Below are 27,500 nucleotides of genomic sequence, written 5' to 3'. Positions count from 1 at the left end.
CACACACACACACGCACACACACACACACACACACACACATAGAGAAAAGACATGACGGTCACAAGGCCGTGGCTTTCAGGATCAGGCTACAGCACGGCCAAAATTAGCTAAAGTGTTGACTAAAATAACAGAACAGCCGGGGAAACACCCTGACACACACACACACACGCACACACACCACACACACACACACACACACACACACAGTGTAACACAGTGATTTAACCCTGTAGAGAGAGACAGGAGGTGTGTGAAGTGAAGTAGTGAGTGTGGCGTGTTAGTGAAAGGCGATACACACGTTCAGGAAGGAATGCTAGCTGAAGTGTTGCTAAATCAGGAGCAGTGGAGCGAAGTGCACACTCCGGACCGGTCTCACTCCCACCGCGGAGCGCGCTGCGGCGATCCGGACCGACGTGTTTCAGTGGAGTTTTCCTCGTTCTGGTCATCATGCCCTTTGCCCTGCTGTTCTGGGCCTTTGCGCCGTTTCTCATCGTTGTCTTGCTCTTTGTCTTTCTCTCTCGTTCAGGAGGGAAGAGTGGAGCCAACAAGAAGACGGACGGAGTGAAGGTAAGACACGGCGACGCCTCCGAAGGGCTGAAGGTTTCATCTGAAACTGTAGTGTAGCGACTCTGTTTCTCAAAAAAGCAGCGCTGGACAAAGTACTGAGAGATTATTCTTCAGTGTCAGTACAGCTACTGTGTCCTAACCTCGCTCACTGAAAAGGGGAAGAGTCCTTCCGAAAAAAGGAAAAGAGCCGAGTTTTAAATGTTAATGTAAATGTCGTGAAATGAAGTTAATGTCATGTTTTCATGTGAAAAGTTACAGAGCTCCAAAGGGGACATGGTGATGCAAAAAATACGAGATGGGAGGAAAATTTATATTTCAAAACTTTTGCGTTCTGCCGAGAAACTTTGCATTCTCTTGCAAAGAACACAAACATCGAACGCAAATACCTTTGTGAGAGAACGCAAAAGCACTGAAAGATAAATTTTCATCCCATCTCATAAATTTATCCATCACCGTGTTCCCTTAGTGGCTCCACAAAAAGTAACTTTTATCACTAAATCTGATTTTCATTTTAAAGCAACTTCGGCCTTTTCTGTAAATTAGCTGGAATTTGACGCTGCCTAGCCGATTATGTTAGCTGCTGGAGTCGATGCTAGTCTTACCTGGGATTAGCAAAAAAACCCTCTAACTTAGTTAAATATACACAGGTAATTCAGCGTACTGAAACAGTTTGGCGAGATCGGGCCGAGGCGCTCATCCTCAACAAGTCCAGAGAACTATAGCGCTAACTACGTGGTGTAGCACGTGGTGAAGTTTTTCTACAGCGATGAACGTGACTGGATCCTAAAGATCCTAAAGATTAAAAAATGATCGGACACAAAACTGAAAGCTGAAATGATCGGACGCTAATCAGAGCCCGTGTGATTGATGCGTAGCGACAGACACTGGCTTCGAGATTTGTAACGAGTACTTCGAAGCTCTAAGTAAAAATGTAAACAGTAAAGAGTATGTTATGTCGGAAATGTAATTAAGTAAGAGTAAAAGTATTTAATTTCAGTAATTCTCAGGTAAAGTATAAAGTTCTGAAGTATAGTGTTAAAGTGCTCAGTGCTCCAGTCGCGTAGAATAAAGCTGTTTAACTCAAGCGTCTCTTCTGGGCACATTATAGCAACAAACTTTACAAAACCTTCCTTTATAACGTCTCCATCTGCACAGTCAGAGGTGCAGAGGTGTGTGTGTGTGTGTGTGTGTGTGAGAGAGAGAGAGAGTTTAGTGGTTATTTGTGATTATGACCAACACAGTACAGTACAGCTTCCATAAATAGACAGATAGATAGATAGATAGATAGATAGATAGATAGATAGATAGATAGAAATGTCCTTGCCCTTAGCGCGCGTGCGCATACACACACACACACACACACACACACACACACCTTTAAAAGTGGAGTGACGCCCTCTAGTGTTTAATGAGGCAGAAATATGAGGCCTTTTTTTGTTGTAAACTGTTTCCTGTGTGTGTGTGTGTGTTTACAGGAATCTTCAGAGAGCTCAAACACCACTATCGAGGATGAAGACACCAGGGGTGAGTGTGTGTGTGTGAGATGGAGATGTGGAGATGCTGTGATGCGTCACACACTTATTCCCTTAAGATTTAATTAAACACAGCTCTGGAGGATTTTGTGTCTCGCTCCAGTGAGATTAGGAAATGCTTAGCAGGTGGCGTTTGTCTGCGTATCTGTGTGTGTGTGTGTGTGTGTGTGTGTTTCTTGAGCTTTTATGTGTGTTATCATCAATTGGAATGTAATCTTAGTAAAAGGAGGAGGATAAACACTGAAGACGAGTGCTGTGATGAGAGAGAGAGAGAGACAAAGACAGAGAGAGGGACAGAGAGAGAGAGAGAGAGAGACAGACAGCAACAGAGAGAGAGAGAGAGAGAGAGAGAGACAGAGAGAGAGAGAGAGAGACAGACAGACAGAGAGAGAAACAGAGAGAGAGAGAGAGAGAGAGAGACAGACAGAGAGAGAAACAGAGGGAGAGAGAGAGAGAGAGAGAGAGAGACAAAGACAGAGAGAGAGAGAGAGAGAGAGAGAGAGAGAGAGAGCGACAGACAGAGAGAGAGGGAGAGAGATGGTTCTGTGTTCTACAGACAGAGTGTATCTGTGTTTCCAAGTAGAACTCTTTTTGGAAGCTAAGAACTATTATTATTATTATTATTATTATTATTATTATTATTATTATTATTATTAAGTAATTATCCCTTAAACACCTTTTCCCTCCTCATCAAAAGCTCAATGTTAAACATCTGACAGGTTCTAAATAATAAGAAGAAAATAATGAGGAATGATTTGGAGTTTGTACCTGAAGGCTCCAGGTTCTTTAAGGGTTCTTAGCTTCCTAAAAAGAGAAAGATAGATGGATAGATAGAGTAAAAGTTTTAGATCATCTAAGAGTGTAATGTAAAGTGTAACAGATCTTTATAGTCTATCATTTTGTGCTGTAGATTCGTGATTATGCCTGAAGATGAATCACTAATGTGTGTGTGTATGTGTGTGTGTGTGTGTGTGTGTGTGTGTGTGTGTGTCTCAGTGAGGAAACAGGAGATCATTAAAGTGACCGAGCAGCTCATTGAGGCCATCAGCAACGGAGACTTTGAGAGTTACACGTGAGTCACATGACCTGCGTCTTCTTCTTCTTCTTCTTCTTCTTGTTCTTCCTGTTCTTCTTCTTCCTGTTCTTCTTCTTCTTCATTAGTGCTGGAACATTTTCAGTTTGTGTTTCAGATGTTCCCACTGCAGATGATTTTTTTCACATGGATAAAGTGCAGGATGAGATTTTAACATGTTCATGCTTTTTGCACAGTGACATCTCATCGACCAATCCGATACAGACTTTTAGTCACATGACGTCGGTGTGGTCCGCAGCACCTGAGCAGTATTGGACTTTTAGACCTCGTATTTGTGTTATTTTTGACCTCACTGCGTTCGAGTGTGTAAAAACACGGACGTCTCCCTGAAAGCTGATTAACGCTAGCGTTAATGTTAGCGATATTTAATGTTCTTGATGTGTTTCATTTGTCAGAACAGCGAGCTGCGTCGTGATCTACAACAAACACGGCTGTGATCTCATTCACAAGCGGAGAAGTGTTGATTTATTTACCGTTACACCACAGCGCTGTTATCGTTGTTGATATGAGTTTATCACACACCTCCTGTCTGATTTCTCCTGGCTTAACTGTGTGTGTGTGTGTGTGTGTGTGTGTGTGTGTGTGTGTGTAGGAAGATGTGTGATCCCAGTGTAACGGCCTTCGAGCCTGAAGCTTTGGGTAATCTGGTGGAGGGACTCGACTTCCATCGCTTCTACTTTGAGAACTGTAAGTCTTTATTTTAAACTTATTCAGCGCCAGTGTGTGATTCTGTACAGCTATTTTAATCAGGTTTTTAAAAAATGAATAAAATAAAGAAATAAATGAACTCCAATATTTGGAAAAAAATGCCTTAATATTGCAGAAAATGTTGCTACACTTGTCTGAGGTGGAAAAGTTACTGTGTGGATAAATGGAGATGGAAACGTTTGTATAGTGATGTAAGGGACGTGAGTCACGACGTTCAGCGCCGTATCTCAGATCAGACATCATCACGTGCTGCGTGGACAGATGGAGAATCAAAACTTTTTCTCAATTTAATTAACAAAAGAATGAAACGTCACCGTGACCCTGAGCAGGAGAAAACGCACTTCTTATGGAAATCACTCGCTGCTGAGGATGAAGATGAGGATGAGGATGAAGATGAGGATGAGGATGAAGATGAGGATGAAGATGGCCTCCAACACGGACGGCCTGAAGATACATGAGATTACTGAGGATGGTTCCACTTAAAACCCATGAAGATGCTTTAGGACTGCAATTCCCACGAACAGCTTTACACTCAAGTCTCCATCATTGAACAGTTTGATAACTTCAACAAAACAGACTTCATGTGAAAACTGTAATGAATTTCCTGGTTACACAATCGCACTATTTGTCCATGTAGTACACAGTTATAGAAGGGAATGATTTATAATCGCACTATCGGGTGTCACCCAGATGAGGATGAGTTCCCTTTGACTCTGGTTCCTCTCAAGGTTCCTCATATCATCTCAGGGAGTTTTTCCTCACCACCGTCACCTCTGGCTTCTCATTAGGGACAAATTCATACATTTACAATTTATATCCTGAGTTTATATATTTCTGTAAATCTGCTTTGTGACAAAGTCTGTTGTTAAAAGCGCTACACAAATAAAATTGAATTGAACTGAACTTTCATTCACACTTCATTTTATTTTCCATTTTATTTCAGAAATTCAGTTTAAGTGTCTGAATGGAAACGCAGGCACTTTACACAAACTCTGATCATTTCACTGAGGAGTTCAAACAATAACGCACACTAACACCAACACCAATTAACACTGAGTGTGTGTGTGTGTGTGTGTGTGTGTGTAAGTGTGGTCTAAGAACAGTAAGCCGGTACACACCACCATCCTGAACCCTCACATCCACCTGATCGGAGACGAGGCCGCCTGCATCGCCTACATCCGCATCACGCAGTTTATCGATGCTAACGGAACGCCGCGCTCCGCTCAGGCCGAGGAATCTCGCGTGTGGCACCGACGTGACGGGAAATGGCAGATCGTCCACTTCCACCGCTCCGGAGCGCCCTCTACCATCACCAAGTAAAAACACACACACTCACACACACTCACTGACTAACAGCAGTAGTGACCTGCTAAACTCTGATTGGTCAGAAGGTGTTGATTAATTCTCTATAACAGCAGCTCTGACAGTAGCGCAGGTTTATATTAATGCACTCGCTCTAATACGTTATCGTTTCTATAGCAACAGCTCATTCACAGGGACGTGTACAGTGAACACTCCACTGATAATAAACTGATTAAAAACCACGTAAAGAGATGTTTAACATTTAACATGTATGGAAGGAGTCTCCAGTGTCAGCGCTTTGTAACAGTCAGAGGTAAAGCTGGAACTGTAAGTTTTGTGACGTCTTCAGGACAGAGGAGTTTACGCTTCTTTGCGCTTTCTCAGTAACATGCGGAACAAGCTGCGATTATTTTATCTTATTAACTTGAAGAGAGAGAATAAAGAGAAGCTGGTGAGGGAACGAGTGTTTATAGCTGCTATAACGTAAGTGACAACAGGAACTAACTCGTTCCACCATTAAATGTAATTATAAACGGATAAAAAGTATGATGAGTTGTTCTTTAATAAATAAAAATACGTAACAGTTGGTAGGTTGCTGTGGTATAAGAGGAATAAAACACTTGGGGACGTGCTGTTAGAGGAAATTAATCAACTTCAGCCTGTTGTGTTTTATTGCTAACTGATGAGTTTATTATAAAAGATTAATAATCTGATTTTCAGACATTTAAAGTGTGTGTGTGTGTGTGTGTGTGTGTGTGTGTGTGTGTGTGTGTGTGTGTGTGTGTGTGTTAGTTGAGTTGAACAGCTGGCGTTATTGGAGTGTGATCCGTCCTGGTGGTCCTGCTGTTCTGCAAGCTGATTGGACACTGTGGAAGCTACCTGACTACCCACAATCCTTTGCTTCCCATCTCTTACATGAACATCCTGGCTTGAGTTCATCTCATACACACAAACACACACACAAACACACAAACACACACACAAACACACACAAACACACACACAAACAACATGCATTCATCTCACACACACACACACACATTTAACATTTTCCTCCATCGCACACATTAAGGATCATTTTAGTTTTCCGTGGATTTGACTGGAATTTTGTTCTCGGAATGTTTTCCAGGAAATCAGGGCATCATGTGAGCGCTTTTGTAGTAAGTTATAGTCTATTTATACGATAAATAACGTACTGAATTATTAAACGACGTGTTCGTTGAGAGACGGAACGGCTTCCCAGAAAGATAAACACAAATCTTTTTCATTTCGTTTTGGATGTTTTCATTAATAAACACTGTAAAATAACAACAACAACAACAACAACAACGACAAAGTGAAAGAAATATTAAGGTGCATGCTAACGCTTCGCTGTTTAGTTGCCACTGGATAAAGTTTCCGTTTCCTGTCCGCAGTGTTTCCGTGTTCAGCATTCCTGAAATAACTTTATTACTCATGATGGAAGCTAAAGAAGAGCTGAGATTGTTGATGAATTACTGCGGAAGGACAATAAACACAAACACACAAACACACAAACACACAAACACGCAAACACACAAACACGCAAACACACAAACACGCAAACACACAAACACACAAACATGCAAACATGAGCGTGATGAATGTAAGGGTAAAGATAAAAGAGATAAAAAAGACACAGATAAACTCAAGTCACAAATAAATAAATAAATAAATAAATAAATAAACTCTATGACGAAGTCAAAGCTAATGTTAGGAATATGTTAATGCTTAAACTACGCTAATGCTAACCTGCGCTAATGTTAGCAGTGAGCCGCTAGCTTTGATGGAGATTTAAAGCTGTAGATCAGGTCCAGAATAATTATATTATTATTTATAAAAGTTGTTTTGTTTAATGTGAGATTATATTAGATTAGATTATATATTTATATGCGCTAATTCGCTAATCCCCAAACAGCGCTAAACATGTCAAACATTAGCAAACTTTAAAACACTTAAATGTTATATTAAAACTTTTCTATCTTTAAAAGAACGCTAAAAGAATTCAACACTTTATTAAAGTAGGAAATTATAGTGATTTATTTATAAAGTGTAACATCAGTGTTGATCTTTATAATTATTTTAATCCAAATACTCTAAAAACAAAATGCTATTAAATTTAAACATATTAGTTTTATGACTTTTGTTCATATATAGGAATAATAAACTAAAATCATTAGAAAATATATTCTTAAATACCAATATTTTACCGTGAAATGTATCATCTAGCACTGAAAGGACACATAATACAGCTATTATTTATTTTTTTTATTTATTTTTACAGGAAAATCATCTGTAATGTCGGTTTTTTCCTCCAGATTTCTCACCATAATCTCACATTTCACTCATTTACGTAAACTTCCAGCTTCCATTTCATTCCGTTTCGACTTTTTACGTTTACTCACTGAAACCTCGTCTCAGAGCAGAAACGATTCTGATTGGTCACTTGTGACAATCAGTGGGATGGAGAGGAGGCGGGGCTTGAGGTGTTTTGAAGATTTATATCCGAATATTTACATAAATAAATATAGGAATTATTCGAATACTTAGTAAATTATACCCACCTAGTCTTACGCTAGCTTGCTAATTTTTTACATTTCATGACATTTTTATCATTTAAACGTATAAACGCTCGATTTTAAATTTAGCTTACGAACTAATGTAGCTAGCAGGCATCTCAAGCCCCGCCTCCTCTCCATTTAAAGTGAATGTAACCAATCAGAGGAGGTTTGGATGAGTAAAATTTCAAGCTGTAATTTTCATTCTGTTGTAACATCAAAAAAAGAAAAAAAACGAAACAAGGGCAAGTTGAATTCCGGTGAATATATTTCGGGACAGAAAAATAAAAACGTGGTGCACGGACGCTGACACTTCAACAGTTCTTCCAGAGAATCAGGTGACGACGCTTTATAACTTTATTTACATTTACCCTGAAACACGTTTACCATGAACATATGCGACAGAAAGAAAGCGAGCAATGTCCACAGCGAGACGGCTAATCTGCAATAAACCAGTAGAAAGTTTTTATTTTAGAGAGAGATATATATAAATATATACAGTAACGTTCTCACCTCGGGTTTCGCCGCGATGTTTTATTCCGTAGTTGTTGATTTCGGGAGCTTTTACTTTCACTGCCGTTTCATTGCATGGCTGTTTGTTTGTTGATTGATTTATTTAATTTAGGAAAACTAGTATTTAAAGTTAAAATATCTTCTATCGTGAGTGTGTGGGAAACGACTGCCGTGAATATCGTTAGCTGCTTTTTTTTGTGTTGTGTTTGTGATGATTAAAATGACGTTATTCGGCTCCCACGTAAAATGTACAGAAAACGAAGATTTAATTCGATAATTACACGAAGCATGCAGCACATATTTAACACGTTTATGCACATTTGTGTTTTTTATATATTCAGTGGAGTAATGAGGAAATAGCTGAGTGAATCGTGACCCGTGCTACCCTGCATACAGCCGTTTATCAAATACAACATCATCATCATCATCATATTATTATTATTATTATTATTATTATTATTATTATTATAACATCTTTTAGGAATATTATAAACACAAATCTCTGTTAAATCTCTGTATGTTTTTTTTATAATACATTCACTACTAGAGATATTTATTTTAATTAATTTAATTAATTAATGATTGTTGATTTATCACATTATTCTAATTTATTAATTATTAATTTAATCGATTTGCCACCAATATGCTAATGAGCATCACGATCCTGATTTGTGTCATTGATTATTTTTTTTTTAAATATTATGTTTTCCCCTGAAGTTGTTTACTCGTTTTTTAAAATTTTTTTATTTTATTTTATTTTTTTTATTTGCTGTACCTGTGAAAAGACACCAGAAGAAAAAGCTGTGTTTATTCCTAAAAGTGTTGTTTATCGTAGTGCAGGCTGCTGCTGAAACTCTGCTGCTGTCGTCATTCGGCTTTTTTTATCCGGAGTGTATCGATCACGGCGTAACGCCCCGAGGAGCTCCAGTTTACGGAAATGTTCTCTCAGAGCAGGAACCGTCAGGAGAAAACGAACACGCTTAGCACTTCATGCTATTTATAGGATTTGAAATGTTACACAACGATACAATAAAAACTGAGAATGTTGTATATTTTTGTGGAAAATCAAACGTATAAAGATTAATATCTTAAAACTAGGCTAGTCAGAACTGGCTAATGCTAATGTTTTATGTTAGCAGGTCCATGAAGAACGTTCTCGCTAAGTTGCCTTGTTAAAACGAGTGGAGCTTCCAGCTTTAGCGCTGTTTCCTGACCACGCTAATTTAGGCAGCTGGAAAAGGGTGCTAGTTAACCTAGCTAACATAGCTAACCTAACTAACCATTACCTCATCTTGATGAGAACAGACTTACGTATTCGCTATTGCTTTTAGCTGAATCAGACAGTGCGAGAACTTTGTTTTTATTGGTATTTGATTGCTTTTAAATGAATTCATTTAAATTTAATTTGCGCAGAAAAAGATTTTTCATAAATACCTAAAATGCTAATTTATATGCTAAGATTATCAGCATGCTGCTGTACAACTACAAAAAAAAAATAACATAGGGAACAAAATCTGTGGACGAGATTAGCAGTGAGTGAGAGATATTAGCTAGCTATTTTACAGATATTAGTTTTATGCTAGCTAAATGTGATCATTTTAGGATAATAGTGATTAACTTTTAGTTATATGATGTTACTGTTCTGTTGGTTATTTAGCTCGCTAAGTCTTATCATCATGTTCAACATTGAGCAGTGCTTAGCTTGCTAACATTATTTACGTTATTAACTAGCGACAAACAGTAGATGATACTGCTCATGTCATTAGCTTTGTTTTGATTGGTCACCTGATCCAGCCAATCACAGCCATTTCCTCTCCGAGAACATTTTACTATCTGAAACTCCTTTGTGCTAAAGTTGACCTTTAATTTTTTTTGCTAACTTTTCACCGTTGATCCGTGACGCATGCCGCACGTCTTTTTGTAAACGACTGTGATATTTACGGTTTCTATAAAGCTTGTGAATAAAAGCACAAAAAACCACATAAATATGATTGTATATCTATTTATAGGATGTGATTTTATTCGTGGATAATTTGTGGTTTGCATATTTATATTTATATCATGTACAGTAAACTTACGACACAATATGTGACAACATATTAAATGTAACTATGGAGTCTTTATGTACTCTAATCAGTGTGTGTGTGTGTGTGTGTGTGTGTGTGTGTGTGTGTGTGTGTGTGTGTGTGTGGCCCCAAACTTGCACTTCGACTCGAGTTTACAGCAGTGTTCAGGGCTCAAACACTTCACCACCTTATCGGCTGATTTGTATTAGCGATTAATATTATTATTATTAAACAGTAGTCATAATTTTGTTTGTTTGTTTGTTTGATTTTTTTGCTCGCTGCTAAAAAAAATTGTACAATTTCATAAAGTAGATTTAATCAAATTCAGTCGACGACTTGATAAACCCGATATTTAATATTATTAAAAGTGTTCATCTCTTGGTGATTTTAGCGTCTCTGCTTTATTTAGCTAATTCTTTATATTAATAAATTTGTTGACTTCATGTGTAGAGTCGCTCGGTCGCATCTTTCATAAATAGTGGATGGATTTTTCTGATCTTGTTCAATAAATCTCAATAAAAAAACAGTGAATGAACTCTGGCTGAAAGACGTGTTTTATTTATTAACATCCTTTCCTTTCAGTCATTTGCATTTAAATTTACGGCATTTTGCAGACGCCAGAATCCGAGTTTTAATTTTAGATCCTTAAAGAACAAGCCAGAGGTGACGGTGGTGAGGAAAAAACCCCTGAGACGATATGAGGAAGAAACCTTGAGAGGAACCAGGCTCAGAAGGGAACCGATTCTCATCTGGGTGACACTGAATAGTGCGATTATAAATCATTACAGTATACAGGTGCAGAAGAGTAAAGAAAAGCATTACTGAGTGTGTGTACAGAGTGTGTTTATTCCGAGCAGAAACTGAAATAGGGGTGATGTGGTCATATCTTCTGCATTCTGGACTAACTGGAGCTTGTTTATGCTCCTGCTGGAACATCCAGACAGTAAGGCATTACAATAATCCAACCTAGAGGTAACAGAAGCATGAACTAATTTTTCTGCATTGTGTAGTGACAATATATTTCTTATCTTAGCAATATTTCTGAGATGAAAGAAAGCGATCCTAGTTATATTATCTACACGAGCTTCAAGTGAGAGAAGCAGTAGAAGCATTTCTGTTTTGTCAGAATTAAGAAGGAGAAAGTTAATCAGCATTCAATGTCCTTTACACACTCCTCAACTTTATGAAGCTGGAGTCTCTCATCTGGCTTTGCTGAAACTCGTAATGTGAAATAATCGACGTATCAAAAGCTGCACTGAGCTCAAACAATACAAACACGGAGACGCAGCCCTGATCACAGGCCAGCATCCCGTCATTTACTTCTTTAACCAGCGCTGTGCCGGCCAGTATCCAGCCAACACGCTTAGGTAAGTATGCTGCATTTATTTCCATCCAAGAGTTTCCATCCAGAAAAAGGAAAAAAAGGAATAAAAGGAATAAAATGGACGAAGTAACCTGCCACCATGTGGTTGAAAAACGGTTTGTGTTTTTACAGGCATTCTAGACTGACTACTAAATCCCTTGACGCAGGACCCTACAGGTGTTTCCTAGGTGCAGTGACCAGCATGCAACACTAGAGGTAGCTATTCAGCTCAAAGAAATGACAAGAAGGGAAACGGAAATTTCACCATCTTAATAACCAGACAAATTTTCTGCTCTAATTCAAACAGACAGTTCAAAGAAAATTAAGATGACTCTAACAAGCGCTTTTTCAGGATTGTGATGAGGCCTAAATCTTTTCCACGAGCTGTCAGATAATATCGATTTCTAGACTTTGAGATTTGTTGTACTGTAAAGGCTGTGAATAGATCTGACACGTGCCTTTTCCATGTAGAAATCAACCTTTTCAAAAACTATTTGTAAAGAGTTTAAAGTAAATAAACCGTGTGGTGATCAGCGTTATGAAGCTTTAATGTGTCTCACTGAGAACTCCTCCATCAGCACTTCCACTCTCTGTGTGGTTTCTGATCATCAGCAAACGGTTTACTGAAGAACATTTCTGTGTTTAAGAACATCTGATGCTGCAGGACGTGAGAACGGTGTGTGTGTGTGTGTGTGTGTGTTTGTGTGTGTGTGTGTAGTCACAAGTTCACAAACTGCACAGTTATGGCTGGTTAAGTGCGAAAGTTTGCACCTCTCATGGTGTCACACAAAATGAATATCTATTTTTAAAATTTATCTACAAAATACAGAATTGTAAAAAAATTGTTATAAAAGTAAACGTTGAATATAGTTATAAGAATATCACATTCAGAAAGGGGGTATAAACTTTTGAACACAATTTGAAACCACACTGTAAATATGTTGCTACTATAAATTACATTTAATTTTATGTATTGTGTCTGAAGGCTGTAAAAACTCTTGCACTCAGCTTATAGACGGCTATGTACAGTGCTGTGTAAACATCTCAGGCACGTGTAAAGAAATGCTGTAGAGTAAAGACGCCTTCAATAATAATGAAAATAAATGTTTCTACATTAAAAAAATCCTATAAAGAGCAGTAAACAGTAATAAATGAAACAAAGTCAGTATTTAATGTGACGATCCTTCACTTTAAATAAATAAAGCAGTATCTGAGGTGCAGTGTGTGCAGTTTTATAAGGAAATGAGCTGGAAGTGTTACTGAGCATCTTGCAGAAGCAGCCACAGTTCTTCTGGAGACTTTGACTGTCGACTCGCTTCTTATTTCTGCAGCGAAACCCAGCAGCCTTCATTATGTTTTTATCTGAAAAGTGTCTCTTATGGAATCTGCTGCTTTCTTTACTGACATACAAACATTTTTCTGGAACATTTCATTTTGTGCTGGAAAACTAATGTTTGGAATCTAAAATGTTTTTGTACTGAATCAATAATGTAGAAGCCAGAAAATAAACATCTATAATAAAGTTTGTACTAAAAAAACCAGGGTGCCAAGACTTTTGCAGAGGACTGTGTGTGTGTGTGTGTGTATATATATGTAAAAATGTATAAAGAGAGAGAGAGAGATAAAAAGGGTACAGTTTGTTGTGTATATAAAGCTATAATTCTGTAATATAATGTAAAATGTTGTTAAGAAAGTTGTAATGAAGAGCTGGTCTGAGGATTTCAGAAACTGCTGATTTTTGATCTTTTTCTTCAGCTGTGTGGTGTGTGTGAGTCTCACTGCCCATGAGAGCCTCAGATTCCTGTTCTTGGCTGACAGGAGAGGAACCTGATGTGCTCTTCTGCTGTTGAAGCTCGTCCACCTCATGGTTTGATGTGTTGTGTGTGCTGAGATGCTTTTCTGCTCACCACGGTTGTATAGAGTGATTATGTGAGTTACTACAGACTTCCTGTCAGCTCAGACCAGTCTGCTCATTCTCCTCTGATCTCTCATCAGTCTGCAGATCCTCCGTTCACAGGATGGTTTTTGTTTTTCGCACCATTCCGTGTGAACTCCAGAGACTGATGTGTGTGAAAATCCCAGCAGGAGATCAGCAGTTTCTGAAATCCTCAATCCAGCCCATCTGACTCCAGCATCCATGCCACGGTTAAAGTCACAGAGATCACACTTCTTCTTCATTCTGATGTTTGATGTGAAGATTAACTGAAGCTCTTGTCCTGTATCTGCATGAGTTTGTGTGTTGTGCTGCTGCCACGTGATTGGCTAATTTGATAACTGCATACATGTTCCTAATAAAGTGACCGGTGAGTGTATATACTTTATTTATGAATTTTTAGGTAATATTTTATTAGTAATATTGTAGATAATACTTTTTATTTACAGTGAAAATTGCCCAGCTTTATTTATTTCGTTTTATTTGTGTATTTATTTGTGTTATTTGCCATTTTTATTGATTTATTTTTAAAGAGATGATTTATTTGCTTTGATTGCAGGGGAAAGCGTCACTGTGTCACTCCTGCTGTCTTTATTGTTTGTTTCTTCCTGTAATTGAGGTACAAAGCTCATCTTACAGAAAGGAATGCGGCACCTCCGTGTGTGTGTGTGTGTGTGTGTGTGTGTGTGTGTGTTTGCAGGAGGTGGAGCTAAGATTAGTGAGTTCAGCTGAGTTTCTTTACTCTCTCTCTTACACACACACACACACACACACTCGCACAGATTTCTGTCTGAGAGTTGAGGAGCTGTAGGAGGTCGTCATGGTAAGTGTCTTTGTTTTAATAAGATTTAATGAAATACCTGAGCAGGTGTGTTTCAGCAGCATGCAGGTGTGTGTTTAGTTTTACATAACAACGTAGTCTGAAAGGTGTGTTGACTGTCGAGCTTCTTTTGACTGTAAAAACAGGGAGAGTCTCTCTCTCTCTCTCAAAAACACACACACACACACACACACATACACACACATTACTTTTAATGAAGTTAGGCAAACAGACATGGAATTCACACTGACTTGTTACTGTGTACGAGTACGTGAATGTATGAGTGTGTGAAATGTCAAAAACACTGTGTGTGTAGAGAGAGAGAGAGAGAGAGAGAGGGGGAGAGATGGGTGTGTTAAACCAGTTTCTCTGCTTCACAGGCAAGAAGTAATGCCCTTTCAGTTTTAACTCCAAACAGACAAAATGATTACAACTGTGTGTGTGTGTGTGTGTAAATGTGCTACACCTATATATATATATATATATATATGCATATACACTTGGCACATGTACACACACACACTATACAGATACGCACACATCTATATGAGTATATATGAAGATCGGATAAAGGTCAGGTGACGCTTTGCTGATCTTCATCTGTCCAGTCTGAGTGAGTGTGTGTCCACTGAAGCCTCAGACTCCTGTTCTCTGAGGGGAGAGGAACCTGAGGCACTCGTCTGTTGGTCACCTCAAGGTTTAATGTGTTGTGTGTTCTGAGATGCTTTTCTGCTCACTACGGTTGTAAAGAGTGAGTATCTGAGTTACTGTACCTTTCTTAGAGTCAGTCTGGAGAATCTCCTCTGATGTCTCACATCAACGAGGCGTTTCCTCTCAGAGCTGCAGCTCACTGGATGTTTTTTGTTTTTAGCGCCACTCTGTATAAACTCTAGAGACTGTTGTGTGTGAAAATCTCGGGAGATCAGCAGTTTCTGAACGACTCAGCCTGGCACCAACAGCGACGCGCCGGTCGAAATCACTGAGCTCGCTGAGATTCTTCTCCGTTTTGAGGTTTGATGTGAACGTTAGCTGAAGCTCTTGAGCTGTATCTGTGGCGCCGTTCACAGCTGGGATTAACATGCGTCCTGGCTGATCGGACGCGTCGTTTCCGCTGGAGAGAGGCTGCCACACGTTTCTCATGTACCTGTACCGACTGTTTCACATGTTTTAATCAGGTGGTCTGCTAACCAAACTTATGAAAGGGTGAGAGATGAGATGATGAATGAAGCTTTGAAAAGCAGCTGCTTTTGTTGACTTTGTTGCCGTCCGGGACACATGGAGATGCATTTGACCCCGTTCACACCTGTACTTAGCGCTGTGAGTGTCTGGGTTTGTTTATAAAGGCGTGTGAAATGAAGGGGAGTTTCTTATTCCTGGTTAATCATTAACTAGACTTCCTGTATCTCTCTCTCTCTGTACCTGTAGTGTTTAACTCTTTATATTCAGGACGAAAAGTTGAAAAATTATTTTCCAACATTAAAATACATGATTTCTTTAATACACACACAAATCTTTACATATAAAAACATTTTTAGAACTTCTAGAAATTCTGCTAATAGGTAAACTTTACTCCGGCTGAGCTGAGACATGTCCACGAGGTCCACTTTACTCCGGCTGAGCTGAGACATGTCCACGAGGTCCACTTTACTCCGGCTCAGCTGAGATTCACCCAAAACACTGCCTCTAATCTACTAACATCTATAAACACGAACTAAACTTCACTGGAGCTGAACACTGGAACGGCTTCTTATGAGGGCCGCCATCTTGGACAACAATCTCATTCTCCTCAGCACAGATTAGTGTCATTAACCCTCCCTAGGCTCCACCCCTTATGCTTCTGATGATAAACGATATAACGCCATGTTAAAAAAAACACTAAAACCAAAAAGAACTCGAGAGAAACTCGACTGATCGACTACATGTAGGGTAAAAGTAGTGACATTTGTACATATGACAATAAACGCTGTGACTTGCGACATTGTGGATAATTTATTTTGGAACCAGTAGAAAGCTAACGCTAATGTTGCTAGCAGCAGGTCTGTGCAGACGAAGAGAAGCTTTTCTGTTAGAACGATAGAAATCATCTTCATGTTTTCAGAACACCATCTAAAGGTCATGTGATCATGATTATTAATCTGTGATTTTCTGTGATTAACGCATTTAAATCCTGAAATCGTACGAGGTTCTGCTTTAGCTGTTAACGTCCCTGATCGTTTATTTTTAATATAAATAGTCAGATAATATAAATGATGGATTTTCTCTCTGTGTCTCTGTTCTTTCAGATGTTCAGGATTACTCACTGCTTACTCACAGCAATGATAGTGATGCCATTCAGCATATGTAGAGGTAAAGCTGAATCTACACACAGACACACACACACACACACACGCAATTTGCACCTCAAAGACCAGTTTATATTTCAGCAGAGATCAAACACAAGTCCATAATTTTCCTCGGCTTATTGTTCACAATCCATTATGCTGCATTCACATGAGTTTCACTCGTACTGTAACCATGACAACAGTGTTCCCATGGAGCTCTGTTCTATAGCCGACTGTACCAGGAAACTAGGTACAGTAGCTTAGCTATAGGTAGGAGGAGATGATTCTGTAATGAGACTGTAATTCTGTAACATGATGGACCAGAAAACAGCCCAAACATTTCTAATGTTTTAATAGACTTAAAGTTCTCCAGGGTTACAAAGTTCTCCAGGGTTACAAAGTTCTCCAGGGTTACAAAGTTCTCCAGGGTTACAAAGTTCTCCGGAGTTAAGGTTCTCCGGAGTTAAGGTTCTCCGGAGTTAAGGTTCTCCGGAGTTAAGGTTCTCCGGAGTTAAGGTTCTCCGGAGTTAAAGTTCTTGGTAGTTACAGTGCAGCAGTGCAATATTGGAAGATTTGTCCGATTCAACATTTTGTAAGTTCCTGAACTCACTGGCTTTCCTTTCTGCACTCAGTCCTTCATCTTTCTTGTTTTTACTCCTCCACCCACAGAGTTGCGCTTTGATTAATGATTTAAAAAAAAAAGCATTCAAGCCTTTACAGTGATTTTCTTGAGAAAGCAGGCGGTGAATGAGTCAAACCCAGGCTTCCTGTAGGATGTGTTGTACAATGAGGACTGTGGGTTGAGGAAATACTGATTTATGGATCTTCCGAAAACTGTAGTGAGGATCAGAACATATTCTTCATCACCATCATCATCTTCTTCATCATCCATACACACTGCAGTTAACACTACTGGCTGAAATACACAGACCCACGATTAACACATGACTGGAAACAGGTTTAAACGCGGTTTAGACGCGCAGTACTGAAACACACACAGAGGGATTTACACTACCAGGTAAAAGTTTAGACACAACAGATGTATATCTGTGTTTTTCATTCTCTTAGACATTTTTATAAGGGCTTATGCGCTGTGACAAGCTAAGATTGAGGAGATAATATTCTTTAGAAAACAAAAAAGCACTCTACAAACTCTACAGTCAAATTTTCTAGATATAATGTCAGCAAAATCATTCCCCATGACTGAGCAAAAAAAACCCCCAAAAAACAGACAGGCAGTTTGTTAAAATCCTGTAGGATATCAGCAGGCTTCCATTTTCCGTTTTCTGTTTACGTTCTGATAAAACTCCAGGATGGTGACATTTTTAAAAAGGAAAACCAAGTGAAGGATGTAGGATTACTTCCTCAGCTCCCTGCTCCAGCGATACAGAACCAGTGGAACTCGTGCGGTTCTTATCTGCTCTGTCCTGAAGACTCGAGTCTCACAGTCGTTCTGTAACATTAAATTTAACTATGAAGATCTGAAAAGCACAATGTGCTGTTTGTTAATAAACTAAAAATAATAATAATAATAATAATTGGCTAATCACTCTGGGAATTAAAGGAATAGTACAGTATCTCTGACAAATGAACTAAAAAACTACCCATTACACTGTAAAGAATCTTTATTTGTTTTTTATTTTATACTTATTTTTATACTTTATTTTATTTGACATTGGTATGGGCCGATAGTGAGAATGACTCGGTGCTGCTGAGGACGGTTCCACACGGACCTGAAGTCTGCTCGGAGTACTACTCAAGTCTCCTCTATTTCAGTGGATAATTCACTTGGATGTTAAACACACATTAAAGCTAAAATAATGAAATGAATGAAAAGACCCTGATGTACTGTAGATCTTTTCAAAATTGGCGTGACTTCCGACGGTCTTGTGGGAGGGGCCTTACGGGACGTGATTAACGGGCGTGAAACTACATCGCCTACGAAGAGTCATTGACGTGCATGCTGTCTGCGGTTTGTGCACATTTATACATTTTCTGGCTTTTGCCCCCACCCTGCTGTCTGTGCCTCACACACCCCTCCTCTCAACACACTCAGCGCTGTTTGAGTCTCTAGCACACAGTTACAGAAGGGAATGATTTATAATCGCACTGTTCAGTGTCGCCCAGATGAGGATCGGTTCCCTTTTGAGTCTGGTTCCTCTCGAGGTTTCTTCCTCATATCGTCTCAGGGAGTTTTTTCTCACCACCGTCACCTCTGGGCTCTAAAACTAAATCTACATCTACATTTCTGTAAAGCTGTTTGTGAGACTGTCTGTAGTTAAAAGTTCTATATAAATAAAATTGAATAGAACTGAACTGAACCATGTTCTTTAGGAAAACCATCTTCTGGGGTTTTAAAGCTTTGTCACTGCGGCTGTAATGGTGTTCAGTTTCCACTGTTTTAAGCCAATAATAACACACTGGGTTTATACTCATGTTCATCCAACACCCTCTGTTCTGTTTCTCATATGACCTCTAACCACACACACACACACACACACACACACACACACACACACCGTAACCCACCATGACCAGGGATGTTTGTGCATAAGTTGAATAACCTTCAGTATTACAGCATGCTTCACCTCAGAACAAAACCACACAACAAAACACATGGTGGTGTGTGTGTTTGTGTGTGTGTGTGTGTTTGTGTGTGTGTGTGTGTTTGTGTGTGTGTGGGTGGGTGGGTGGGTGGGACAGTGTTTTTCATTTCTCAGCTGCTTTACTGTAACTGTGCTGAAATGTCACACAGAAAAACCCCCAAAAACTTGCTCTAACATGAGACGAGTGGTACGTGATGGAATGATAAACTGCTCGTATGAGTTAATAAAAAACATGAAACTGAAACAAAAAGAAAGACAAAAAGAGTTGAAACAAGGAGTTGAAAGAAAAAGAAAGTGGATGAAGGAAAGAAAGAACAAAAGGATGAAGGAAAGAAAGAATGAAAAAAGTGATGAAGGAAAAGAAAGAAATAAGGAGGAAGAGATGGAATATTTAAAAAGAACAAAGGAAAGGAAGGCAAAGAAAGAACTAATGGGAATAAAGAAAGGATGAAGGATTTCCCTGTCCAATCGTTTTGTGTGTGTGTGTGTGTGTGTGTGTGTGTGTGTGTGTGTGTGTGTGTGTGTGTGTGTGTGTAGGTGAGGAGTGTGAGCAGATCACTGATCTGAGTCTGAAAGACTCCCTACGCGGTACGTCTCTGGAGGTTCGTCTGATTCTCTACACACGTGAAAACCGCACCTGCGGGAAGCTTCTGTCCCATGATGACCCATTTGCCACACCCACTTTTAACCCTGCCCGGCCCTGCACCTTCCTAATCCATGGCTATCGGCCCACTGGTTCCCCCCCTATATGGATGACCACAATGGTAGAGTCCATCCTGAGGCGCAACGACGTCAACGCCATCGTGGTGGACTGGAACCGAGGAGCAGCCAACGTCAACTACTTCCAGGTGGTGAAGAACACACGGCCCGTCGCTGCCAACATCACACACTTCATAGAGGTAAGACACACACACGCACACAAGCACACACAGAGTTTTGTTTGGAAAAGTTGTGTTAGTTTTGGACTTTACCCCGTGTGTGTGTGTGTGTGTGTGTGTGTGTGTGTTGCAGCGAGCAGGACTGAATCTCAGTTCCATCCACATGATTGGAGTGAGTTTAGGAGCTCACATCTCCGGCTTCACTGGTGCAAATTTTAAGGGCGCCATTGGCAGAATTACAGGTAAGACACAGACACTCGATTACTGAAACACTCAGGGACAGAAACACAGCTACTCCATGGTTACACTCGAGTACTGAAACACTCGAGTACTGAAACACTGCAGTTACACTTGAGTACTGAAACACTAAACCTGAAATGTTATTGATGTTTTGGATCAGCGCTGGACCCGGCAGGTCCGTCATTCGGAGGAAAATCTCCTGACAAGCGTCTGGATCTGGATGGTGACTAAAACATTGCCGTTACACCTGAATACTGAAACACTGCAGTTATACTCGAGTACTGAAACACTGCGGTTACACTCAGTACTGAAACACTGCGGTTACACTCAGTACTGAAACACTGCGGTTACACTCGAGTACTGAAACACTGCGGTTACACTCGAGTACTGAAACACTGCGGTTACACTCGAGTACTGAAACACTGCGGTTACACTCGAGTACTGAAACGCTGCGGTTACACACAGTACTGAAACGCTGCGGTTACACTCAGTACTGAAACACTGCGGTTACACACAGTACTGAAACCCTGCGGTTACACTCGAGTACTGAAACACTGCGGTTACACTCGAGTACTGAAACACTGCGGTTACACTCGAGTACTGAAACACTACGGTTACACTCGAGTACTGAAACACTGCGGTTACACACAGTACTGAAACCCTGCGGTTACACTCGAGTACTGAAACACTGCGGTTACACACAGTACTGAAACACTGCGGTTACACTCGAGTGCTGAAACCCTGCGGTTACACTCGAGTGCTGAAACCCTGCGGTTACACTCGAGTGCTGAAACCCTGCGGTTACACTCGAGTACTGAAACACTGCGGTTACACTCGAGTACTGAAACCCTGCGGTTACACTCGAGTGCTGAAACCCTGCGGTTACACACAGTACTGAAACCCTGCGGTTACACTCGAGTACTGAAACCCTGCGGTTACACACAGTACTGAAACCCTGCGGTTACACTCGGTACTGAAACCCTGCGGTTACACACGGTACTGAAACACTGCGGTTACACACGGTACTGAAACACTGCGGTTACACTCGAGTACTGAAACACTGCGGTTACACACAGTACTGAAACACTGCGGTTACACTCGAGTACTGAAACACTGCGGTTACACTCGAGTACTGAAACACTGCGGTTACACTCGAGTACTGAAACCCTGCGGTTACACTCGAGTACTGAAACACTGCGGTTACACACAGTACTGAAACACTGCGGTTACACTCGAGTACTGAAACACTGCGGTTACACACAGTACTGAAACACTGCGGTTACACTCGAGTACTGAAACACTGCGGTTACACTCGAGTACTGAAACGCTGCGGTTACACTCGAGTACTGAAACCCTGCGGTTACACTCAGTACTGAAACACTGCGGTTACACACAGTACTGAAACACTGTGGTTACACTCGAGTACTGAAACACTGCGGTTACACTCGAGTACTGAAACCCTGCGGTTACACTCAGTACTGAAACACTGCGGTTACACACAGTACTGAAACACTGCGGTTACACTCGAGTACTGAAACACTGCGGTTACACACAGTACTGAAACACTGCGGTTACACTCGAGTACTGAAACACTGCGGTTACACTCGAGTACTGAAACGCTGCGGTTACACTCGAGTACTGAAACGCTGCGGTTACTGAAACCATTCAGTACTGAAAGACTAAAACTGAAATGTTCTTGATGTTTTGGATCAGCTCTGGATCCAGCAGGTCCGTCGTTCCGAGGAAAATCCGAGGATGAACGCTTGGATCCGTCTGATGCTCAGTTTGTTGACGCTCTGCACACGGACATGGACGGTGAGTTTCTCTTCTGTTTGGGTCGAAATGTTTCACTGTGAAATTTTGCTAAAGCTAACACAATACTAAGGATTATTTCATTTCAACATGAAGCTTTGTTGGATGTTTTTGATTAGCATTTGGATACCGGGATTCACTCGGACACATCGATTACTACGCAAACGGAGGATCTGATCAGCCCGGCTGTCCAAAGACCATCTTCTCAGGTCAGTCACTAATCATGAGAATAAACAGAAAGATAAGACAAAAAGACATCAATAAACTCTGTCTCTTCTCTCTCTGTTTCATCTCTCTGTGTCCTGTCTTTCTCTGCCCTCTCTCTCTCTCTCTTTCTCTCTCTCCTGTCTTTCTCTGCCCTCTCTCTCTCTCTCTCTCTCTCTCTCTTTCTCTCTCTCCTGTCTTTCTCTGCCCTATCTTTCTATCTCCTGTCTCTCTCTCTTCCTCTCTCTCGCTCTCTCTCTCGCTCTCTCTCTCCAGGTTCAAAGTATTTTAAATGTGATCATCAGCGCTCAGTGTTTCTGTATTTGGACTCGATGAATCAGTCTCGTCAGATCACAGCGTATCCGTGTTCTGATTACTCTGACTTCCTGGATGGGAAGTGTTTAAGCTGCGAGCGCTTTAACTCCTCCGGCTGTCCAGTGTTTGGTAAGAGGATAATAAATAATAATAATCATCATCATCATCATCATTATCATCATTATCATAATCATCCCCACTGCTCTCAGCCAATCAGAACACACCTTACTGGAGTACGATAGCTGATGTAATAAACCAGTTTGCACGTGACAGGACGTTATTGAGGAGTGACTCAGCGTTGTGATTGCAGGTTACGATGTGACCGAATGGAAGGACGTTCTGCTGAAGCTCGGACAGACGACGACGTTTTTCACCACAAACCAAAAAGAGCCGTTCTGCAGTGAGCTTAAAATAGAAAATATGAACATATTCTGACTGTGTTTACAATCTCACCCTGAATTCTTTCATTTATTCAATCTTTATTTTTCTAGAAGTTTCTGATATTTATTGTACATGAATATCAGCGGACTCATGTTTGTGCTTTTCTACAGAAAGCGGATATAAGCTGGAGATCGTGAGCTGGAACTCTGAAGTGCGATGGGGCTCCATCACCATCACGCTAAAGAACAGCGCAGAGGAAACAGAGACTCGGATTGACCAGTGAGTCTGTCCACGTCTAATCTAATACTACACACACACACACACACACACACACACACACACACTGTATATACAGTAATGGTATGGAGTATATACAGTAATGGTATGGAGTATATGGAGTGTATACAATAGTGGTATGGAGTATGTACAGTAGTGGTATGGAGTATATACAGTAGTGGTATGGAGTATATACAGTAGTGGTATGGAGTATATGGAGTATATACAGTAGTGGTATGGAGTATGTACAGTAATGGTATGGAGTATATACAGTAGTGGTATGGAGTATGTACAGTAGTGGTATGGAGTATGTACAGTAGTGGTATGGAGTATGTACAGTAGTGGTATGGAGTATATACAGTAGTGGTATGGAGTATGTACAGTAGTGGTATGGAGTATATACAGTAGTGGTATGGAGTATATGGAGTATGTACAGTAGTGTTATGGAGTATATACAGTAGTGTTATGGAGTATGTACAGTAGTGGTATGGAGTATATGGAGTATGTACAGTAGTGTTATGGAGTATGTACAGTAGTGTTATGGAGTATATACAGTAGTGTTATGGAGTATGTACAGTAGTGGTATGGAGTATGTACAGTAGTGGTATGGAGTATGTACAGTAGTGGTATGGAGTATGTACAGTAGTGTTATGGAGTATGTACAGTAGTGGTATGGAGTATATACAGTAGTGGTATGGAGTATGTACAGTAGTGTTATGGAGTATGTACAGTAGTGGTATGGAGTATATGGAGTATGTACAGTAGTGGTATGGAGTATGTACAGTAGTGGTATGGAGTATGTACAGTAGTGGTATGGAGTATATACAGTAGTGGTATGGAGTATGTACAGTAGTGTTATGGAGTATATACAGTAGTGGTATGGAGTATGTACAGTAGTGGTATGGAGTATATACAGTAGTGTTATGGAGTATATACAGTAGTGGTATGGAGTATGTACAGTAGTGGTATGGAGTATATATGTTAATTTCTCGCATGTGGCTCTGTGTCCTCTCAGCAAGTCGTTTAAATTCGAGCAGTACACTGAGACGACGTTGCTGGCGCAGTTTGAGCAAGACGTCTATCCTGTGCAGAAAATCACACTGAAGTACGTGACGGCGAGCGTGTTTACACCTCGCTATAAACTCCGCGTCCTCCGCTTCCGCCTGACTCCTCTGAAGCGTGGCCTGAGGTACAGACACACACACACACACACACACACACACACACACACACACACACACAGTATAACACACACACAGAGCCGTGTTCATCACACCGTGTGTTCTGTCCAGTCACAGCTCTCTGTTTGTGTCTCGTTTCAGACCGATGTGCCGCTACGATCTTCTGCTGGAGGAAAACAAAGACGTCACTTTCAGACCCATTCCCTGTCACGACTCAAACTTCTGATCCCGGGACAGATGCAGAGCTCCGACCAGCACACAGTCTGAGTGTACAACCGATCATCACTCTCTCTCTCTCTCACTCACTCACTCGCTGTGCTGTGTCTCAAATCACGCCATACACTCTTACACTGCACACTCTGTAGCTCACTATCATGTAGCTCACTATCATGTAGCTGTCTGTAACTCCGCAAATCAAACCTTAATTTCCACCTAACAGAAACGACCAGCTCAGGGAACCTCACACCACTGAGCTGCCCTGAGATTCACACAACAGGAACCAGAACAGGAATGGGACCAGAACCGCGGGAGAACCAGAACAGGAATGTGAGTAGGACAGGACAGATGAGGTACAAGATCAGAGCCGGAACCAAAACAGGACGAGAATCAGACCAGGAACAGTACTGGAACCAGCTTAGGGGCAGGACAGGATAGAACAGGAATGGAACCAGAACAGCAACAGGACTAAAACCAGAACAAGAACAGCACAAGAACCAGAACAGCAACAGATCAGCTGCAGAAGCAGAAATGATCAGAAGAGCAGCAGGAGAACCAGAACCAGAAACATTTCCTACCTAATTTGGTCCTGTTCTGGTTTCTGTTCTGTATTTGTCTGTGCTAATGTAGCGCTGTTCTGGTGGCTCCGCCCCTTCCTTGATGTTCCACACTTCATTTCTCTGTGGTTCTTGCACATCATCGTGGTGTTCACAGTGCACTTCACCTCACTGAGTCTCCCTGAGTGAGCACACTAGTGCACTAGCAGTACATGATTTGAGACACGGCCCTGGATCTGTCTCAGACACGCCAGATTTCATTTTCTAAACAATAAGGCAGAAAGTCACAAGTGCCCTATTTCTGGGAATGTAAATAAATAAATAATAATTAATCACTCTTTATGCTCAGGTGCTGTGAAAACTGGTGTATATTAAAGGGATAAATAATCTGAATATGATAAAATATCAACGACTGTGTTCATGCGTACAGTGAAGTAGGATACAGTATGAAATATTATTCTTTAAGAATATGAAATGTGGCTTTTATCTTAAACAGCTTATTTTTTGGTAACTTTTGTATTTATTTTAATTTATTTAGTATGTACAGACATTATAATTCTGATCTTTTTTAAATAAATGTTTCTAATAAAACAGTCTTATTTTTAAATTTATTATGATTTGCGTGAAACTCAGCAGTGACGCACTCGCTGTGTGAGGGTTCTGGAGACATACTGAGGGTTCTAGAGAAGTGATGAGGACTCTAGGGCCACGCTGAGGGTTCCTGAGATGTGAAGAAGAATCTAAGACATACCTAAGGTTCTAGAGTAGTGTTGAGGGGCCTAGAGATGCAATGAGGGTTCTGGAGATAAGCTAAAGATTATATAGACATGCCAACGGTTCTAGAGACATGATAAGGGTTCTGGAGAAGTGGTGAGGACTCTAGGAATATGTCAAGGGTTCTAGACATGAAGTGAGAGCTTGTCAGATGCAGCGATGGCTCTAGAGACATGCAGAGGGTTTTAGAGATGCGAAAAGAGTTCTAGAGCCATATTGAGGGTTCTAGAGAAGTGGTGAGGACTCTAGGGCCACACTGAGGGCTCTTGAGATGCAATGAGTGTTCTAGAGACAAGCTAAGAATTCTAGAGACTTGCCAAGGGTTCTATGGACATGCAGATGGTTATGGACGTGCAATGAGAGTTCTAGAGAAGTGGTGAGGAATCTAGATCCACACTGAGGGTTCTAGAGACAATTTGAAGGTTATAGAGAAGTGCTGACAATTCTAGTCAGATAATGAGGGTTTTAGAGATGCGAAAAGAGTTCTAGAGCCATATTGAGGGTTCTAGAGAAGTGGTGAGGACTCTAGGGCCACACTGAGGGCTCTTGAGATGCAATGAGTGTTCTAGAGACAAGCTAAGAATTCTAGAGACTTGCCAAGGGTTCTATGGACATGCAGATGGTTATGGACGTGCAATGAGAGTTCTAGAGAAGTGGTGAGGAATCTAGATCCACACTGAGGGTTCTAGAGACAATTTGAAGGTTATAGAGAAGTGCTGACAATTCTAGTCAGATAATGAGGACTCTAGGGCAAAACTGAAAGTTCTAGAGAAGTAGTGAGGACTCCAGGGCTATACTGAGGGTTCTTGAGATGTGATGAGGGTTCTAGCAACAAGCTAAAGAATCTAGAGACATGCCAATGGTTCTAGAGATGCAGTGATGACTCTAGAGATATGCTGAGGGTTACAGAGGTGCATGAGCCATGTTGAGAGTTCTAGAGAAGTGGTGAGGACTCTGGGGCCACAGTGAGGGCTCTTCAGATGTGATGAGTGGTCTAGTGACAAGTTCTGCAGCATGCTGAAGGTTCCAGGGACATGCAGAGGGTTCTGAACATGCAATGAGAGTTCTAGAGAAGTGGTGAGGATTCTAGGGGTCCGGCGATGGGTTCAGGGCTCTAGAGACATGCTAAGGATTCTATAGGCAAGCAGATCTAGAGCCACACAAAGGAGTTCAGAGATGTGTTCATGATTGCAGAGTAACACACACTTTTTATTTCAGAACATTACAGATAAGCATCAAATAAAAAGTACACACAATTAACTGTT

At 40.6% G+C, this 27,500-nt stretch overlaps 3 protein-coding genes across 4 annotated transcripts in view; 2 read left to right on the top strand and 1 right to left on the bottom strand.

The window, feature by feature from the left end:
- camk2a (calcium/calmodulin-dependent protein kinase II alpha) overlaps nucleotides 1–9,791 on the top strand; it is a 46,939-nt gene extending 37,148 nt beyond the window's left edge. Inside the window, exons 13-18 of one of the 2 annotated variants that reach the window (XM_034311348.2) lie at nucleotides 528–568; nucleotides 2,044–2,092; nucleotides 3,097–3,172; nucleotides 3,786–3,880; nucleotides 4,989–5,217; nucleotides 5,996–9,791. In XM_034311348.2, coding sequence (XP_034167239.1) covers nucleotides 528–568; nucleotides 2,044–2,092; nucleotides 3,097–3,172; nucleotides 3,786–3,880; nucleotides 4,989–5,217; nucleotides 5,996–5,999 — 494 coding nt within the window. In that variant the 3' untranslated portion in view covers nucleotides 6,000–9,791. Of the gene's footprint in view, nucleotides 1–527; nucleotides 569–2,043; nucleotides 2,093–3,096; nucleotides 3,173–3,785; nucleotides 3,881–4,016; nucleotides 4,963–4,988; nucleotides 5,218–5,995 lie in introns of those variants that run through there. The other variant, XM_053240227.1, reaches the window with a different exon arrangement.
- Nucleotides 9,792–14,345: 4,554 nt separating this feature from the next.
- On the top strand, nucleotides 14,346–26,072 carry lipia (lipase, member Ia). The gene is made up of 11 exons (XM_053240228.1): nucleotides 14,346–14,477; nucleotides 16,757–16,820; nucleotides 19,939–20,300; nucleotides 20,413–20,521; nucleotides 22,233–22,334; nucleotides 22,451–22,540; nucleotides 22,812–22,979; nucleotides 23,161–23,250; nucleotides 23,402–23,510; nucleotides 24,523–24,696; nucleotides 24,830–26,072. The coding sequence occupies exons 1-11, from the start codon at nucleotides 14,475–14,477 to the stop codon at nucleotides 24,912–24,914; spliced, it is 1,356 nt and encodes a 451-aa protein (XP_053096203.1). The 5' UTR covers nucleotides 14,346–14,474; the 3' UTR covers nucleotides 24,915–26,072.
- Nucleotides 26,073–27,430: 1,358 nt separating this feature from the next.
- Nucleotides 27,431–27,500, bottom strand: part of si:dkey-71d15.2 (SH3 domain-containing kinase-binding protein 1) — a 6,490-nt gene continuing 6,420 nt past the window's right edge. The window contains exon 6 of the mRNA XM_034311346.2: nucleotides 27,431–27,500. This exon is cut by the window's right edge and continues 735 nt beyond it. The gene's annotated coding sequence lies outside the window, so the exon portion shown is untranslated.

This window comes from Pangasianodon hypophthalmus, chromosome 15 (genome assembly GCF_027358585.1).
Source record: "Pangasianodon hypophthalmus isolate fPanHyp1 chromosome 15, fPanHyp1.pri, whole genome shotgun sequence".
Classification (NCBI taxonomy): domain Eukaryota; kingdom Metazoa; phylum Chordata; class Actinopteri; order Siluriformes; family Pangasiidae; genus Pangasianodon; species Pangasianodon hypophthalmus.
This window is presented reverse-complemented; position numbering and strand designations above follow the sequence as displayed.